The following is a 19801-nucleotide window of genomic DNA, read 5'->3' on the forward strand; positions in this document are numbered from 1 at the left end:
CTTCACAGAAAAGGTGACTTTTAATCCTCAGCTTTAAAGAAAAAAAAAAGGATTTCACCCACAAAGGGTAGTCTGTCATTTCGGACACGGGGCACACTAAGAGCAAAAGCGTAAAGGTATGACAGCTCACAGCATGTCTAGGGAACCATGAGAGGCTGGGCACAGGTGGCACATAGGCTGCTCGGTGGGAGTCAGAACCAGCCAAGTGAGAGGCGGTATCGTGTGGTGCTGAAGGGCACGTCTTCTACAGCCTGGGTTCGAATCCCAGCCGAGCAACTTAGCTGTTGTGGCCTTGGCAGTCACTTAACCTCTCTGTAGGTTGGTTTCTTAATTTTGTAAATGAGAGTAACAGCCTCTATTTCATGCATATACACACGTCCACATATGGCTGAAAACGGTTCTCAGAACAAAGTAAATACAAGTATTAGTTATTATCATGCCACAATATGAATGGCCTTGATTTTAATCAGTACATTAGTCTATAGACAAAAAAGAAGGTTTTAAAGCAGGAGAGGGGCAAGTATGCAACAGGACATATTCTGCATTTTAGAAAATTAACTCTGGTGCCGCTTAGGAGAGAGGACTGAATAGAGAAGAGGCTGGCGGCACAGGTTCTGGGGCAGGCGCGAGAGAATGTGTAGCTTCCGGGGGCCGTAAAGCCGGGAGACCCTGGGCGGCCGGGCCAAGGACATGGGGTCTCACTGTCCCTCGACCCCTTCCACCCTCCCCTGAAGGCCCTCAAGAACATGGTTTGGTTCAAAATAATAATAATTAATAATAGTAAGAGGTGCTCATGTAACATGGTTCTGAGTTAATACAGTAGCCTTGTGCTTAAACATTCCGAGTCCCTAACTAGATATTTCAAACTCGAAATATTAGTCTTGACAGCTCTCACGAGTTTAATGCTAAAAGACGCAATGAGAACTCGGGGAAGAGCGCGAAGAGCTCCCCCTCTGGTCAGCGCCGAACGGGTGCTTCCACCCCACACCCAGACGTCAGACCAGGACTTCTTGCGTGAGAGTCATATCTCCCCATCTAGTTAGATGTCATGAGCAAGATATTCTGTTTGGAGAGATGCTTTCTTATTTTTTCCTTTGAGTAACCTCCAATCTACTGGTTAGTTTCCTAGAGGAAGTCCTGTCTTCTGGACTGCACAGCCGAAGCAAGGAGAGCTCTCAGGCTCCGTCAAGGTCAGCAAGCAGAAGGTGAGCCGGAGATGGAAAGGCAAGGAGAATGGCGCAGCTTCCGCTCCTGCCTCGCCGCAGGCTCTCGCACTGACCGGAGGTGCTGGAGGAGAAGAGCCCCGGGTTTTGTGCTCGCCCCTATAACCCACCTCCAGGCAGCCCGCTGGCTCCTGAACTGTTGGCACGGACACCAAGACGGAATTCCGGTGATGAGCTGAGAATACATCTAAGCCCAGCCCAGCCCACTTTTCTCATGGTTTCTTTACCAAATAAATAAATAAATGTATCCCTTGTATTTAATAGCACAATCTCTTCTGTTTCTGATGAATTTGTTGGGATCTTACTTGACAAAAGGGTTGAGAGAGCTTGGAGGTGTTTTAAAAAGCAATCATTTGATGTACATGCTACATGTTCTCCCTCCTCTTGACCCCTTTACTTGGCACTAACCACATTCCTGCACAGGACATTTCTGAAAACTCACCATGTTTTGTAGAGAGTCATCCAAAAATTGCATTTTTCTGTGGCACTGAGAAACGTGTATGACTACAATAAAAATCCACTTTGTGAAAAGATACACGTGATTTGTTTTTGCTTGGGGTTAATAACTGCTTCTGGGAATTCAGGAGGTGAAGCGTGAGCTGGCTTTACACCAAACATAGAGAAGCCATTGCCTCTACCCAAAGGATGTTTAAAGTGTATCAAGGCAATAATAAACTCTGGTGTCAGTTTCACTTCTCTTAAAAACAATGGAAAGTGACAATGTCATTAACACCAGGAAACAATGGCATCCTCAAGTCATAGCAAAAACACCACAGCACAATCGCTTCTTGGTAAGCCTTTTCTATTTTTTTTTACCTTTCTTTTGTGTTGATAAACATTCCCAAGCATCAGCTAGCCAAGACTCAAATCTGTATCACAGTTATGTGGCTTTGAGAATGTCATTTAGTCTCTTTGTGTCTCAGTTTCCTCATATATAAAACAAGAGTAATAAAGTACCTTCCTCATAGGATTGTAAGGATTAAATGAGATCAGATAGTACATCTGGAATACTATGCAGCACAAAGAAAGAAAGAGCTCCTACCCCTTGTGACAGCATGAATGGATCTGGAGAACATTATGTTAAGTGAAATAGGCAAGGTGGTGAAACAGAAATACCATATGATCTCACCTATAAGCAGAACCTAATCAACAAAACAAGCAAGCAAGCAAAGTATAATCACAGACATTGAAATGAAGAACAAACTGACAGCAACCAGAGGGGAGGGGGGAGGGGATAATGGGGGGGGGGAGGGGGAAGGGTCGTCGAGGAACATGTATAAAGAACGCATGGACAAAGCCAAAGGAGAGTAGGACTGAGGGTGAGAGGTGGGGATGGCTGATGTGTGTGTGGGGCAGGGGGTGAGATGGGGGGGAAATGGAGACAACTGTTCTTGAACAACAATAAAGAAACATAAAAAAAAAGAAATAAAGCACTTAGAACACCAAAGCACTCAATGAAATTAACTAATAGTAGCAAATACAATTGATTCCTTCTCCAAGTTGGGGATACAAAATCACCTCACAAAATGGTTGGATTCCCGTCAACCCTCCCACCGCGTTAATCAGTTTCTTTACCTTACACTCGGGAAGCCTCGGGGGGTGTCCAACCTTTGGCATCTCTGGGCCACTTTAGATGAGTTGTCTTGGACCACACATTAAATCGTTAAATACACTGAAACACGTAATCACAAAAAAAAAAAAAAACCCTCAATGTTTTAAGTAAATTTACAATTTTGTGTTGGGCTGCATTCACAGCCATCCTGGGCTGCATGCGGCCCATGGGCCGTGGGTTGGACACTACTGCCCTAGACTTTCATCCACATTACAGCTGAGAGTTAAGCTCTAGGTTGTTGGGGTTTTTTTTAACATTTATTTATTTTTAGAGAGAGGGGGAGGGAGGGAGACAGAGAGGGAGAGAAACATCAATGTGTGGTTGCCTCTCATGCACCCCAACTGGGGCCCTGGCCTACAACCCAGGCATGTGCTCTGCCTGGGAATCGAACCCTGGACCCTTTGGTTCACAGACTGACACTCAATCCACTGAGTGACACCAGCCAGGGCTAGATTGTTTTCTTTGTGTTGCGGTCAATATAGGTACTTCTTTAAAATTCTTTTTTTTTAATAATGATTAAAAAGTGAGACTTAGGGAGGCAGTATTTTGAATGCAACATTTATAAGTTACATGGTCCTTTCAAACAGACAGGAAACTGCCCCTCCGAGCCTGGGCACCTGTGCTTCCCTTCCCCTTAACACAATAACTCTGAAATAAGAAGGATAAGAACAGAAACTTTTCTTATATCATTCTCCTTGTCATTTGCCTGCTTCCATTATGCCTACTCAACTAACAATATCAAGGAGTCTAAGAAATGAGTCTCACACTCAGATATTTGATACCAGAAGTAAGCATTTCTTTGTATAAGGATCAAAGACTTACATTTTTATTTAAGATTTACCAAGCTAATTACGTTATTACTGGCCCTTTATTTTTCCCTTTAGAAACATCATTTTAAGCCCTGGCTGGCGTAGCTCAGCGGATTGAGCGCAGGCTGGGAACCAAAGTGTCCCAGGTTCGATTCCCAGCCAGGGTACATTCCTGGGTTGCAGGCCATAACCCCCAGCAACTGCACATTGATATCTCTCTCTCTCTCTTTCTCTCTCTGTCTCCCTCCCTTCCCTCTCTAAAAAAAATAAATAAATAAAATCTTTTAAAAAAAGGAATAAAGAGAAAGTAACAGTAGAAAAATAAGTAAAATTTAATTTAAAAAAAGATCATTTTAACTAAGGTCTCATATGATTTTGACGACATCTCTTCCATCGATTGAAATGCCCTAGTCAAAATCTCTACGTTCCATTCATTCTACGAAAGCCAAGGTACTTGTTTTTAGCTAAACAAACGTTTGGATAATACCTCCTGTCCAGGAATCTTGCAGGCAGCCATTCACAAGCCCTTATCTCTGTAGCTCCCTTCTCCCTCCTTTATGTGGAATTACTTGTAAAATAGTCAATTGAAGAATAAAGCTACTGGGCGGGCTGGGTGAAGGTAGGCAAAGGGTGGGGGGAGTGGGGGAGTTCTGTAATAGTGTCAACAATTAAAAAATAAATAAAGCTCCTTACTGTCGGTTGTGTCTTATCCATGGTGATGAAGTTTGGGAGGAAACCACATCTTGAGTTCTCTCAGTATTTTATCTCCACCGAAGGAAACTGGCTCGAGTTATTTTTGTGGTTTGTGTGTGCGGCGTGTTGAGCTCAGTGACAAGACAGTGATATGAATATGTGTAAAGGAACCCTTAAACCTCTTACACTGAGATTTCTCACTTAAGAATTGGTCTTTGGAAACAGTAGAAATTCATAGATTCTAATTCAGGTGCCTTGAGGTTCACCCAGTGAAAGAGAAAGCAGCTGGAGAAGAGTATGGAGTATGGAAAGAGGGGTGAGTATCAGGACAAAGGATGCCGAGTGAATTAAGGTAGGGGCAGGATGATGAGGCAGTGCAGCAATGCAGGTTAATGAGAGAGAGACAGAGAGAGAGAGAGAGAGAGAGAGAGAGGGAGAGAGAGAGAGAGAGGGAGAGAGAGGGAGAGAGGGAGAGAACAAGAACAGATTTATGTAACATCTTAAGGAGCAGATAGGCAGGGAAGGTTCTCCAGCCCACATGCATCTGTTCTGGAATCTGAAAATTACTTGGGAGGCTTTTGATATTTTAGCAGGCCTTCTCTCTGTCTGATGTTCCACAAGCTCCAGCTCCTGCTTTATGCAGCATATTGGCACCTCACAGATAGGAGGCACTCCTATTTGTTGACTAACGGGAAGGCAAAGGAGGAGGATGGGGCAACTCATGAATTACTTTTTCCCCCCTACACCAGAATCTATTGAAACTATAAATCCAAGCCACTCCTATCTTTCTGGCCAGCAAACCCTCAAAAGATCACGCAGGCTTTTTCTCATTGGCTCACTGAGGCATTTTTCTTCCTCCCTTATGAAAATATCCTGGATTTCCTCATTCTTTTAAAATCACTTTATAGATTGACTTCCAGCCAAGATGGAGGTATAGGTAGACACACTGTGCCTCCTCACACAACCAAAAGAAGGACAACAACAGTTTAAAAACAAAAAACAACCAGAACTGACAGAAAACCCAACTGTATGGAAGTCCGACAACCAAGGAGTTAAAGAAGAAACATCCATCCAGATTGGTAGGAGGGGCAGAGATGGGTGGCCAGGTGGAGAGGACTCACAGGAAAGTGGCAGCGGAGGACTGGAGGACCGGGGTGGGCAAGGTGGCTGGCAGACCAGCAAGGCAGCAGCTGGTGGAGCGGGCGGGCAAGGTGGCTGGCAGACCAGCAAGGCAGCAGCTGGTAGAGCAGGTGGTCCCACATTCACATACGGATAACCAGGAGGAACACCTGGGGAGCGAGACAGACCTCACCACCTGGGGTCCCAGTGCGGGGAAATAAGGCCTCAAACCACCAATTGAAAACACCTGTGGGGGTTGAGGCGACAGTGGAAGAAACTCCCAGCCTCCCAGGAGAGTTCATTGGAGAGGCCCACAGAGTCCTAGAATGTACACAAGCCAACCTACCTGGGAATCAGCACCAGAAGGACCCACTTCACTTGTGGGAAGTGGGGAAAGTGACTGAAATCTGGCAGACAGTGGAGCAAGCGCCATTGTTCCCTCTCAACCCCTTCCCCACATACAGTTTCACAACCCAGCACGTAGATGCCTCTCCCTGGTGAACACCTAAGGCTCCGCCCCTTATACATAACAGGTGCACTGAGATTTAAAAAAAAAAAAAAAATGGCCCAAATGAAAGAACAGATCAAAGATCCAGAAAAAATAAAACTAAGTGACGAAGAGCTAGCCAACCTATCAGATGCACAGTTCAAAACACTGGTAATCAGGATGCTCACAGGATTGGTTGAATTCGGTCACAAATTAAGTGAAAAAATGAAGGCAACGCTAAGTGAAATGAAGGCAAATGTACAGGGAACCAACCGTGATGGGAAGGAAACTGGGACTCAAATCAACAGTGTGGACCAGAAGAAAGAAACATTCAACCAGAAAAGAATGAAGAAATAAGAATTCAAAAATATGAGGAGAGGCTTAGGAACCTCCAGGACATCTTTAAACATTCCAACATCTGAATTATAGGGGTGCCAGAAGGAGAAGAGAAAGAGCAACAAATTGAAAACTTGTTTGAATGAATAATGAAGAATTTCCCCAATCTGGCAAAGGAAATAGACTCCCAACAAGTCCAGGAAACTCAGAGAGTCCCAAAGAACTTGGACCCAAGGAAGAACACACCAAGGCACATCATAATTACATTACCCAAGATGAAAAATAAGGAGAGAATCTTAGAAGCAGCAAGAGAAAAGAAGACAGTTACCTACAAAGGAGTTCCCATAAGACTGTCAGCTGATTTCTCAAAAGAGACCTTACAGGCAAGAGGGGGCTGAAGAGAAGTATTCCAAGTCATAAAAGGCAAGGACCTACATCCAAGACTACTCTATCCAGCAAAGTTTTCATTTAGAATGGAAGGGCAGATAAAGTGCTTCTCATAAGGTCAAGTTATCATCCAGCCCTTATTATATGAAATGTTAAAGGAATTTATCTAAGAAAAATAAGATAAAAAATATGAACAGTAAAATGATAGAAAACTCACAATGATTAACAACCACACCTAAAACAAAAACAAAAGCAAACTAAGCAAACAACTAGAACAGGAACAGAACCCCAGAAATGAAGATCACAAGGAGGGTATCAGCAGGGGAGTGGGAGGGGGAGAGGGGGAAAAGATGCAGAGAAGAAGTAGCATAAATGGTAGGTAGAAAAATAGACAGGGGGAGGTTAAGAATAGTATAGGAAATGTCGAAGCCAAAGAACTTCTATGTATGACCCATGGACACGATCTAAAGGGGGGAAATGTGGGTAGGAGAGGGTGTGCAGGGCAGAGGGGAATAAAGGGGGGGAAATGGGACAACTGTAATAGCATAATCAATAAAATATATTTAAAAAAATAAACTAAAGTCACTTTCTAAACAGAGAGGATGGGAAAGAAATGGTGGGAGGGGGAGAGGATGGTAGGAAGGAGAGAGAGGGGTGTGTGTGTGTGTAAACAGTCTAAACAATAGACTGGAGTCAAAAATCTGGATTGTACTCCATTTAGCCAGTAACATGCAGTGTAAACTCGGGCAAGGCAAGTTGATTTGCATGCCCTTATTAGTTTCTATATGCCTCACAAGGTAGCACTAAAGATTCAAAGAAATAAGATATGAGTATTTTGAAAGGATAAATTTCTACATTGGTCCAGCATAGAGGAATGATTTGGATGAAAATGAAAAGAGGTTAACAGGCATATTATTGAATTAGGGGGCAAGCAGGCCTTGGAAAAGAGAGGTGTCCCCTCCTTCATTCAACAGACACCAGAAAAAGCCAAGACCACGCCACTCCTCCAACCTCTAATTTGACCATCTTTTCATCTTGAGATACTACTGAGAGAAGGATTCTTCCTTTTTCCTTTGGCCCTCCGAGTCAGGGATTTTATTCATTTTGTGGTTATTGTGTGCCTACTCCATGCCAGGCAATGTGTTGGTTAGCTTTTTGTTACTAAATAATTAGCCTTAGAGGGCAATACTTACATTTTCAAAGGACTTTTACAGGCCATCTCATACATTGCCCTGACTTCCCTTGTTGGTGGACCTGGCAGGTCACCCCTCACTGTTTAATATCGGAGGAACTGAGGCCTAAAGAAATGCAGTGACTTGACCAAAGGCCGCTGAGCAGCAATGAAACCAGTATCCAAACCTAGGTTTCCTGACTCCCCTCTTCCCATTAAATATGTGCTGGGAAAACAACGAAGTCACTAAGATGCTGCTCTGTAGGCTCTGAGGCAGACTGATGAAGGAGGGATCCCCAGTCAGGGCCTCCTGCGGGCATTGAGCCCTGCACTCCAGTGGACTCGAAGAGGTAGATGGGATGCGATTTTTCCACGTCTATGCACCAGGGAGAGAACCCAGGTATAGCTAAAGCCACTTGGTATAATGATCACACTTTCGAGACAGGATTCTATTCCTGCCCGCACTTATAGTTTGTGTCTGCAAATCGCTTAGCCATTCTGTCTCACTTTTCTCTCGGTGCAATGGAGCTCATTAACATCATCCTCAGGGTTATTCTCCTGAATAACGGGCCCGAATAAGGCCTGAGCTTTGTAAGCCGGGAGAAGGGTGTACTAACATTAACCTTCTCCCACCGCGGGCCCCTAAACACGGACACCCTCAAGTATAAAACTTTTCCCCACCATCTGACCTGCCCAGGCCACTATCTCTACCACCTCGGGAGTGTGGATTCCAGACGCCAGTCCTGGGTGACGCGCCCGCCCAGCTCAAGCGCTTGTTTTTTGTTTTGGATTAGGAGACGCTCTGGATCTGGGTTACCCCCGGTCTTCATACACCTCTCTCTCCCTATTATCCACTCCATCGGCCTCCGCCGTCCCCCAAGCCAGGTCCGCCTGGTCTGTCTTTCCCGGCCCCACCTCTCGCTCTCCGGTCTGAGTCTGGGTCTCCGGCTGGGTTTGGGGCTGTCTTCTTCACCCTCAGTGAGTGAGAAACAAAGGAGGGCGGGGGGAGCGCAGTAGCTTGGGCTCCGCGATTCGCCCTTTATTCTGAACTCGCAACGTCAGCGGCCCCTGGATGGAACCGCGGGGCGCGGGCCGGGCCTCCCACAGCGCGCGGGGCCGGGGGAGCGGCCGGGCCGGGCGGGCGCTCGGGGACCCGGACCGCGTGGGCGCCGGGATGGAGGGCGCCGAGGGGCGGGGAGCGGGCGTGCGCGTGTGTGCGAGCGCCGGGGAGGCCGGCCCTTAGTGTAACCAGAGCTACAAAGGAGGCGAGTCCGCCAGGGGGAGGGAGGGTGGAGCGGCGGCGGCGCCGGGGGCATCTCCGCCACCCTCCCCGGGAAGGAGCCCCTGGCCGCGGCCCCCGCGCCCGCACCCCCTGGCACGATGAAGAAGAACAATTCCACCAAGAGGGTGAGTGCGCCCGCCGGCCCCGCGCCCGCGGCCGACTTTGTGCTCCAGGGACCCCGGCCCGTCGGGGCTTCGAGCCGCCGCGCGCTCTGCGGGGTGGGGGGGACCCCCACCCGCACTCCCCGGCCGGTCCCCCGGCCTCCGCGGCCGGGATGCGGCCCCTCGTGGGGGCACCGCGGGGGGGCTTTTGTTTGTTTACTTGGGCGCGGGTGTCACTTGGGGTAGTTTCCGCCGACCCCCCGCCTCGCGTGCCCCGGGCGGCCGGCTGCCGTGTGCACCGCGCTCTGCGGCGGCGAGGAGACAATGAGAAATAAAACAAAACGCCGTTAATCCGACGCTGCGTGGACGGGCTGGGGGCGGGGGCGGGGCCCGGCGGCGATCCGGAGGCCACCTCGGCTCGGGCCTCTTTCTCCCCGCAGTTGCAGTTGTTTATTTGGGGAAGGGGGAGGAGAGCGATGGGGGGAGCCCCTCGGAGTGAGAGCCTCCTAGGAAGTGGGGAGCGGGCGTCGCGCTCCGCGATTCCAGCCTTCGGAGGAGCGGCCCCTGAAAAGAAGGGGTGAGGGCGACGGAGGAGGGTCTCAGGGCTCCAAGTGGAGAGAAGGAAAGGGCTATGGTCACCTAACGGCCTGGTCTTCTCTTGCCCCCGGGGCAGGGGCCTCAGGATGGCAATCATCAGTCCGCGCTGCCGGAGAAGGTCGGCTGGGTCCGGAAATTCTGCGGGAAAGGGATTTTCAGGGAGATTTGGAAAAACCGCTATGTGGTGCTGAAAGGGGACCAGCTCTACATCTCTGAGAAGGAGGTAGGTGCCCTCTCCCTCCAACTCTCCCTGTTTTCTCATATCCCCCACTGTGTCGCTCCACTGGGGCCTTCTCTGCCTTAATCTCCCTCTTACCTCACCCCCCATTTTGTTCCAAAAGCAAGTTGGTCTCTACCACCATCCTGTATCTGCTGGGAAAGGTCACCCTCTGGTGAGAAGACTCGAGTTAGAATTAGAAGTTGAGTGTGCATCTTAATTTAATGATTTTTCTTTGCAAATAAATGTCTTGACTGCAATGATATCCCAAGATGTCCCAGAAGTTCTGTGTCCCCTGCTGCCCCCTACCCTATCTTGGCCTGTAGCTGAAGTGGAATGGTTTTTTTCTTTGCTGTTGCTGCTGAAACACTCTGTGAACAGTAGCTTTTTCAACACCCCTTCCTGTGCCCCCAGCCCGGCTGGCCCCCCCTTTCCTGTCTCTAGCAGGGGCAGGCAGGTCACAGCAGCAGCCCCGCTGCCCGGAATCACAGGAAACACACACACAGCCCAGGTTCGGGCTCATATGACCTCAGGTAGAGCATGAGTGCGTGGCAGACCGTTACTGCTGCTGAAGCCAATGAACCATGCTTCGGTTTCCTGCCCACCCCCAATTCCACTGAAAAAAAAAAAGCAAGGAACTTGTTTTTCACCCCCTTCCTGCTCTCACATTTGTATCAAGGGGAAAACACAGAGTTACGAACCCCCATATGTGTCTGCGCCTCTGGCCCTACAGTTAAAATGAAAACCACAGTCCCGGTTGAGTCAGAACCTGAGTGTGGACCATTGAATCCAGACTCCTCTCCCTTTTGTCTCTCATTCTGGGGATCAATAATATGAAGTTTGAAGCAACTGAAATTGCCCTTCCATAGGTTAGAAGTCACTCCAGTCCCTCTGCGACTGGGTCAGCATAGCCTAGGACACTGTCCTGTGCTCCCTGGAAGGGTGGCCCTTCCTCCCCGCCCCCCCCACCCCCATTCCGTGTTCCCTCACCAGGGGCCAACTGGGAAGTCCTCCCTGAGTTCTAACCTCTTCTGCTTTCTACAGTTGACTATATTTAAGTAAATAAACCCTTTTATGGTATTGAAACCGATCCACACACTGTCCTAGAGAAAGTCTGTGAACAGAACATCTACTGAGACAACTAGGGAGGAACTAAGTAGTGCCAGGGCCTAAGAGATTAGGCCCTCTAATCCGGGTGTCTAAGCCCTGCTGGTTACAATAGGCTGAGAACTTGGTGGTGGAGTGAGGTGAGAGAAGACTTTGACAGGAAGATTTATTTTATTTTATTTTTTAATCCTCACTCGAGGACATTTTTTCATTGCTTTTAGAGAGAGAAGAAGAGAGAGAAACATTGATTGGTTGCCTCCCGTACTCACCCCAACAGGGGATCGAACCCAAAACCTAGCATGTGCCCTGAGCAGAAATTGAATCCGAACCCTTTCGGTAGTTCGCTGAACCCCCTCCAACCAACTGAGCTGCATGGCCAGGGCAGGAGGATTTATTTTTAAGGGTTAACTCCACCCAACCCCAATCTTGCAGAAAGTTTTTCCACAATGTGCGGGCTTTCTAGTTTAAAAGAAAAACAAAGGAAGCTCAAAGTGTATCTCCTGTCTCCCCCGAACTTCATAATGGCAGGAAACTCCAGTGAGCAATCAGGGAGAACTTCCCACACGTCAAAAGAGGAAACCTGAGAGCAGTGAGAGGGTGGAAGGAGCAGGACATTTGCTTTGTTTGTATTTGTCCAAAAAACAAAGTCTGGGGGTGAAAGAGCGTGGCTGATCTTGTTTGTGGAGGAAGGGGCACAGAGATGGTGGAGGGTGGAAGCCCTCAGCCTGGGATGCGGGGCGCCCTGTGCGTCAGGAGCACCTGACTAGTCATGGGGCCCAGCATGCCCTGCTGAGAAGGGCCCCGGAAAAGGGGGAACAAGCCTGTTGAGGCTCCTCTGGAGCCAGTTTCCATGCTACAGTGGCCTTGACTCAAAAGTGAAACTGACCGAGGACTCCACGCTTTATTCTGCCCATTCCCAAAAGCTCCAGAGCCCATAGAGTCAAGATTTTTTAAAAAATGCAAAGTGTAATGTTTGTAACTGACATGTTAATGTAAGAAAATCCCTAATCCCTCCCCTAGAATTTGCAACAGCCCTTTTTGTTACTTCCACTCATAAAGGCAGGGTCCCCCAAACTGTCTTTATCAAAGAAATCTTTCTGTATTTGTTGTTAATAAGTTTTCCCCTCATTTTCAGTCAAAGGCTGCCTTATGGTCACAGGAGCAGAAACTAGACCCTAAGAAGACCTCATGGTGGAGGGAAGGGGGTCTGGGGCATCTTTTTTGGCAAGCATATGGGAAAAATCCCTTCCTGTGGGCCAAGGACAAAAAAAAAAAAAAAACAGTGGAAAGGAAGGGTTGAGTTTGGAAGATGGGTTTGAGACTTGGGGAATCGATGGGGAAGAAACAGCAGAGCGGAAAGCAAGGGGCTTGGAGCTGTCGGTTTCCCGGGGTCTGGAACACACTTGTCCACTCAACTGAGCTATCTTCCACCCCTGCGCCGCCCAGCACAACCCCCCAGCGTCCCCTGCCCTCCAGAGCTCCTTATCGGCTATGTCTGAGCCAGATGCCCTCTCCCTTCCCTTCCCTTCCCTTCCCTTCCCTTCCCTTCCCTTCCCCTAAGGAAAACAACAAGTAGCTCTCTTCCCTTGGCTACAAATACACACCCAGCACTTTCCTCTCCAAGATGTCTGGCCTCTTCTGATAGTCTCAACTCCAAGGAAGGAGGGGGAGAAGAGGAGTGAGGCCTCATCCTACATCCTTGCCCATGTTTCTGGGAATTGTTCTGGGATCCTCCTTGCCAGCATCTTGTTCCCTTCTACCCATAATCCTTCAAGGCGTCTGGTCCCTTTCCAGCCCAAAGCCCAGGAGCCCTAGAGAAGGGAGAACCCTGGAGGAGCCCCACCCTGCAGAAACGGAGTGATGTAGTAGCAGCCGTCCACCTGAATGGGGCTGGGCGGTCGGCTCTCGTCACCTGTGTCCGCTCCCGGGTCCAGCAGCAAGTCAGAAGCATGGGCAGATACAAGACCAGACACGGGCTGGGGGATAGAAGAAAAGAACCGCTTCCCTGCTTCCAGGCTCCTGAGGACCAGGAGGGTCGACGAAGTCACTCACCTCCGCATACACTATCCTGTTTCAGAGCTTGAGAAGTGCAGACCGGAGATTCTTGTGAAATAATCCCAGTCAGGGAGAGTGAATGTCTTCCAAGAAAGACATGCAGCTACTTTTATCTGTTTAATTTTAATGAGACAAGTGCTGGTCTCTCCCAGGAAAACGGGACCAGCTCATTGCCAGGGTCTTCCAACCCCCGGCTCAAGCGGCAGAGGGTGAATGGGTTTCCTGGTCAAAGGCTGCTTCGTCTAGGCCAGTGACTTAAGTCTCCTCTCCTCCCTCAAGCCCAAACAATCCATGAGCCACAGTTTCTGAGAACAGGGACCGTGCAGAATACCTTAGGCAAAAGGAGAAAAAAAACTCTCAGAGGTTTAAAATGGACCTGGGGAGAAATGCTAATGGAGTTTGCTCTGTGGCACTCAGAAAATGCTGGTTGGGTCAGAGGATGCAGATAAGAATTGTGGTCTCTGGTCAGCAGACAATTCAGCACGAGAGTTAACACCCAAGTGGTGGGTAAATCTGCTAAGGATGGAACCAGGGTGCAAGACAGATACTGCAAGCAGGAAAAGCTCAATTTAGACACCAGAGAGGACTTCCTGGCAGTAAGGGGATTGAGCCTCTCAAGCTGGAGTCATGGAAAGAGGTGGCAGAAGCCTTTTTTCCCTGTCTGAAATTTAGTCCTCCAGGGAGACTGGAAGTTCATCTTGGCTTAGGGAGAAGTGGCTCATTGAAACGGCTTTTCAGGCCTGGAAGAGTGAGGTCAGGTTGTCACAGTACCTTGGGGGGAGGTGGGAACCACAGGTATATTTTTCAGCTCGTCTGAACAAACCGAACCCAGGGGGCCGCTGCTCCTATGGTGCTGAAACTCCTGAAATGAAGGGGGCAGGTGACTCTCTTTATAGTAGTATATATCTGGGGAGAGAACCTCATAGGTAGGGTAAGAAAACAATGGAACAACAGAAATGTACAAGGGGTGGGGGCAGAGGTGGCCCTTCATGGCCCACAGACATCCCCTGACACTGGCTGGCCCTGCCTCCATCTCCTCCCTCTGGACAGTCCAGGGCCATCGGGGTTTGCCTACTTCAGGATGATAGGATTCACCTGTTCGCAGTGTAAGCCTGGCCTTTGAAAGGACAAAGTGGAAGTCATGGTGAATGGCGACTCTGGAACCAGCAGCTTGGCTATGGACAGTGGGAACGAAGAATGAGGAGTCAGGACTGAGGCGGGGACTGTCCCTGTGCTGGCCCCGGCCTCCGGCCTTCGCAGGCCTTGGGTAGGATAGCGCTTCCCTACCCTGTCACTGCCCCCTCACTGCAGGCTTCCGCTGGTTCCCAGACTGATCTAAACTAACCACTTGCGGGGAGGGACTATGTCATTTTTCCCTCATCACCTCACCCCCTACTGTCCCCTAGGTGAAAGATGAGAAAAATATTCAGGAGGTGTTTGACTTGAGTGACTATGAGAAGTGTGAAGAGCTCCGGAAATCCAAGAGCAGGAGCAAGAAAAATCATAGCAAGTTCACCCTCGCCCACTCCAAACAGCCCGGCAACACGGTACGTGTCTCCTGCCACCTTGGCCATGGGAACACCGACCGGGTCAGGGGTGCAGGGGGCAGGGAAGAACACCTTCCTCCTCCCAGTTCTCCCCCTCAGCCCTCTCGGCTGCGAGGCCCCGAACTATTACTCTCCTGCCAGCTTTTATTATTTAACCTGAGAATATTATGGCCATTTCTTTCCCTCCAGGCAAGCCAGCCTGCAAATGAAGGTCATATTCTGCCTTTCCTGCACATACACACCTGGCGTGCCCACACGTCTCTTGGGAGAAAAGTCACTTTTCCCTGAACCCTGATAGGTGGTTGAATTTCTGAATCTGATTTCTGTGGGCTGAGGGAAGCCATCCCTATCACATTGTATTTCTTCAAACATTTAAAAGTGTTTATTTTAGCACTGCCCTTTCCCAAACCACCTGTGACTACTTCCAGTGTTACATCGATACCCAACGCCCCTCCTACCTCTTGTTTGCTTATTTCTAAGACAACCCCAAGCTGTGGCATTTTGCAGGAATAAAGTCTGGTTTCCTTAAGTTATGGATAACTCTGGAAGCAGAATCTCTCTCCTTCCAGGAGCTGGGTCTGAGGGAATGAGATTATAATTTCTTATTTCTTCACTGTCAAGGTGAGACACCAACTCTAAAACCCTGGCTGAAACGAGAATCTTCCCCTCACAGGCACCCAATCTGATCTTCCTGGCGGTGAGTCCCGAAGAGAAGGAGTCGTGGATCAATGCCCTCAACTCTGCCATCACCCGGGCCAAGAACCGCATCTTGGATGAGGTCAGGGCTCCTTGTGGGCAGAGGGACACGGGGGGGCAGAAGGACCACCCCGACTCACTAATGCGAGCGGCCCTGTTTACTCGCCGCCTCACCAGCTCCCTTTGGAAAGCCTTTTCCCCTCCTACCCTCTGTGTCTTTCCTGCTCATTCCTCTTTCCCCACTCTGCAGTGCCTGGGCCAGCCTTGGGCTGGCCGGAGGAGCACCTTAATGTCCAGTAAAACCCTTGCCCTCAGATTTGCTCAGCAGCAGTTCATGGGAAGGTTTATTTCCAAGTCCAGGCATGATTAGGCCTCAGGGGATGCTGGGTTGGGACAGAGCTCTTCTCTGAAGAGCAGTCACAGACTCACGATGTCTCTCTTCAGGTCACCGTGGAAGAGGACAGCTATCTCGCCCACCCCACTCGAGACAGGGCAAAAATCCAGCACTCCCGCCGCCCCCCAACTCGGGGACACCTGATGGCTGTGGTACGTGAGACTGCCAGAAAGCGCACATCGCTGAAGGGCTGATCCCACATCAGCCGTCTCAGACAGGACTCGCGGAGAGCCCCACAGAGGCATTCGCGGGTGCCAAGTTCAAAGACTGGGAAGTTCCGCTGCCCCACCCCCTGCCCGATCCCTCCCACTCAAAAATATTTACTCAGCACCTGCTCTGAGTTTAAAAGTCCTTGTCCTCAATAAAGGCATCATCCTTTGGGGAAATGAGGTACACCCACAGGGAAAGTGACAAAGGCACTGTAAGCTACGGTCTGGTCGCCAGCTGTGCAGGCAGCTACCAGCCAGGGGAGGAAGGGTGTCCGTGAAGCCCCATAACACACAAAGTGGTGGCTTCTCTCTACATCCCAGGAAGAGGGGCGGTCAGGGAGAGAGGAGGCAGGCTCTGGACTCAGACAGACCCGGGCTGGAACCGAGCTCTGCAGCTGACTCCCGGGTCCTGGAAGCTGCGAGTGCCCGCCTGTAAAGTGGGCGGGGATTGTGCGAGCCAGGAAGGGCTCCTGTGCGCGATGGCTGGAACGACATACGTATCCATACAGCTGAATACCCTCATCACTTCTTTAAGTCTGAGTATTCTGGAAACCAGAGAACAAGTTTTGTTGGAAGGAGAGAGGGGTTCTGAGTCCCCCGCAGCAGAGAGGGTTGAGGAGGGTGGCTCGGAAGGTGCAGCCAGAAAGGATGTGCTGTGTGGGACACCCCGTGGGTGTCGGGCCCGGCGTGATGCTTAGAGGCCCCCATGTGAGGAAGAGGACACTTTTTAGGAAGCTCTTAGTAAAATGGAGAATATGGGAAACAAGCAGGAGAAGTTACTTTTAATCACAAAAAAATAAGTTCAAATCACTACCAAAGGAATAAGAAATAGCAAACAGAGTCGAAGGACTCAGCTGGGAGGGAGGGCTTCATGCCCACCGACGACGACTCACCCCCTTCCTTCCGGCCCTCTCCCTCTCCAGGCTTCGACCTCTACCTCGGACGGGATGCTGACCTTGGACCTGATCCAGGAGGAAGACTCTTCCCCGGAGGAACCAACCTCCTGTGCCGAGAGCTTTCGGGTCGACCTGGACAAGTCGGTGGGCCAGCTGGCGGGCAGCCGGCGGAGGGCAGACTCGGACCGCATCCAGCCCTCCTCAGATCGGGCGAGCAGCCTTCCCCGACCTTGGGAGAGGCCAGACAAGGGGGCCACCTACACCCCCCAGGCACCCAAGAAGTTGACCCCCACGGAGAAAGGCCGCTGTGCCTCCTTGGAGGAGATCCTGTCTCAGCGGGACACCGCCCCAGCCTGTGCCCTCTCCCTGCGGGCTGAGGACCCCCCAACCCTCATCCCACCCCACCCGGGGCAGCTGTCCCGGATCCAGGACCTGGTGGCAAGGAAACTGGAGAAGACTCAGGAGCTGCTGGTAGAGGTTCAGGGACTGGGAGATGGGAAACGGAAGGCCAAGGACCCCCCTCGGTCTCCTTCCGATTCTGAGTCAGAGCAGCTGCTGCAGGAGACAGAGCGGCTGCTGGGAGAGGCATCATCGAATTGGAGCCAGGCGAAGAGGGTGCTGCAGGAAGTCAGGGAGCTGAGGGACCTGTACAGACAGATGGACCTGCAGACCCCCGACTCCCACCTCAGACAGACCGGTCAGCACAGTCAGTACCGAAAGAGCCTCATGTGAAGGAAGGGGACAGGGTCTGGAACTCAGGAGGGCAGGGGCCCGGACACTTATCTCCAAGTGTTGCAGATAAAGCTTTTTTATTTACCTCAGTCAAAAAAAGAAAACAAAACACACTGAAACTCGTGGCTCTTGCTGATGCCCAGCCCTTCGGCAAACCCTTCTCTCCCAACCCCTTTTCCTTCCTCACCCCCACACTCGCTCTGAGACCGGACCCGGGTTTGAGGAGGAGGTGACCCTGTGGCATTGCCTGGATGAAGAGAGAGAAAGGGTAGTAAAGGCACAGTCTGCCCATTTTCCGCATGCCACCTTCTGAGACATAGTGAGGGGTGCACTCCTGCTCCTGAGGGCATGTAAAGGCCTTGAAGTTGAGGGGAGGGGCTGGTTCTCATATCTGGTTCCAGGTTTGCAGCCTGAAGGTGGAAGTGTGGCTGCCCAGCTCTAGCCGCGGGGATATGGAAGCCAGTGCCCCCTGCCCATGCACACAGAAGTGAAATCGGTGGCAGGCCCGAGAGGGTCTGGGGAGTTAAAACCGTCCCTGCTAGACACACTTCTGTGTGGGCTCTGACTGAGACTGACCTGCCACCTTCATTTCCTGCAACCCTTCCTGGCGCTGAGTCAGAGTAAACGATGCACAGTGGGTGGAATTGGACTGGTCATTTGGCTAAGGGGGTCCTGGCACAGTGGAACTAGGGAGAGCTGACCCCAATCAAAGAACCAAACGGAATGAAACTGATTTGTGATGCAAGCTAGGTCGGATGAAGGGGAAAACCGAACATGTGCCCAGGTTCCTCTTTCGGCCGAGCTAGGTTTCCTGTAGCCTCCCCCTCCTTCCTTAAACGAACACTAACCAGACTCCGATTTTAGAAAAACAGCTCAGCTCAGGCTCCCTGGCATTCTCGTCCACAGTAGGTCTTGCACAGCTCATTCTGTTTGCTGCTTTCCTCCGAAGTTTCCAAGATCAGGTTTAGTAACAGGAGAGTTAAGGTCCAGAGAAGAGTTGTGAAGGCAAGATATGAAATGATTTGGGGGAAGAAGGGGACAGAGCTCCATGAACTAAGTGCATGAAGGGTTCAAACCACTTGGAAGCATACCCCTTGCTGGCTTCCTGATCTGCTTGCTTCCCTAGCTCCCAAGACCTAGCGCGTTACTGGAGAGAGAGGGAAGAAGGGGAAGACAATGGGGCCGTGGCTGCTAGGGCCTGGCTGTGAGGCTGCCCCAGTGCGGTGTGCAGGAAGACAGGGTAGGAGGCAAGGAAGGTAAATCCTTTGGATGAAATGCAGACCCTTCAATTCCTAGTCTGCTCTGGCGCCATTACTTCCACAATCCGTGTAAGCAGGAGGGGGGGTCTCTCCACGTTAAACATCTCTAGGGAAGAGATTGCTGTTCTCTTAGTCCCCACCACTCAGAGCCTTGAAGACTTCCCTAGACCTGCTCTGTAGTCACCTAAACCAGTCTCTGCCCTGAGGAACACACTCCTACGGAGCGCACCAGAGTGTCACCTCTGAGCCATCCCCAGAGGCTCCTAGGGTGGCAGGTGAAGGAACCTGGGACTCCAGACTTTGTCCTCCAAGCAAACGGCAGACTCCTAAACTAGGCATGGTCAGCAGACCGTTGTCTCAAATACTGGAGGCCTAGGTTAAAATGCTTTCTTTTCATAAGTCTCCATCTTTGTATGAATTGTATCTTACTGGCATTGTTCCTCTTTTCCTCCCTTGCCATCCCCACCTAATGAAGGAAAAGACATAAGCCAGAACGGCATGTGTATCCCAGCGTGCCAACTGTCTGTGGCTCCCAGGGGAGCCAGAGGATGGAGGGAGACACGGGAAGGGAGAAGGACAGGTGAGAGGAAGCAGAAAGAAAGCTCGGGGGCCACCAAGAGCTGGGCACCAAGCCCCTGGGGTCTTCAGGCACCAGTTTTCTGAGAGTCAGTTTTCTCATCGGTCAAAACAGTGTTACTGTGGGGCGGGTAAAGACAAGCCTGTGGACAATGCCTGACAGCTGACGGTGGCCACCGCACCCCGCAAGGGGCAGGTGGCTGCTGCAGCTGCGATTACCAGTCTGACTCAGCCAGCTGCGACGCCAGCTCAGGTAGCGGGAGTGCATGGGGTTGAATCACTGTCACTGTGTTCTA

The 19801-nt window shown here is 50.4% G+C and overlaps 2 protein-coding genes across 2 annotated transcripts in view; both read left to right on the top strand.

Annotated features, from left to right (window-relative positions):
- VPS45 (vacuolar protein sorting 45 homolog) overlaps positions 1 to 1758 on the top strand; it is a 60903-nt gene extending 59145 nt beyond the window's left edge. Inside the window, exon 15 of the mRNA XM_028502891.1 lies at positions 1122 to 1758. Within this exon, the coding sequence (XP_028358692.1) occupies positions 1122 to 1209 (88 nt within the window). The 3' untranslated portion in view covers positions 1210 to 1758. The remainder of the gene's footprint in view (positions 1 to 1121) is intronic.
- A 7205-nt stretch (positions 1759 to 8963) lies between these two features.
- On the top strand, positions 8964 to 17783 carry PLEKHO1 (pleckstrin homology domain containing O1). Its single transcript, XM_028502857.2, has 6 exons — positions 8964 to 9244; positions 9894 to 10040; positions 14603 to 14743; positions 15417 to 15521; positions 15884 to 15985; positions 16966 to 17783. The coding sequence occupies exons 1-6, from the start codon at positions 9218 to 9220 to the stop codon at positions 17668 to 17670; spliced, it is 1227 nt and encodes a 408-aa protein (XP_028358658.1). The 5' UTR covers positions 8964 to 9217; the 3' UTR covers positions 17671 to 17783.
- Positions 17784 to 19801: the final 2018 nt, after the last annotated feature.

This window comes from Phyllostomus discolor, chromosome 14, assembly GCF_004126475.2.
Source record: "Phyllostomus discolor isolate MPI-MPIP mPhyDis1 chromosome 14, mPhyDis1.pri.v3, whole genome shotgun sequence".
Lineage (NCBI taxonomy): Eukaryota > Metazoa > Chordata > Mammalia > Chiroptera > Phyllostomidae > Phyllostomus > Phyllostomus discolor.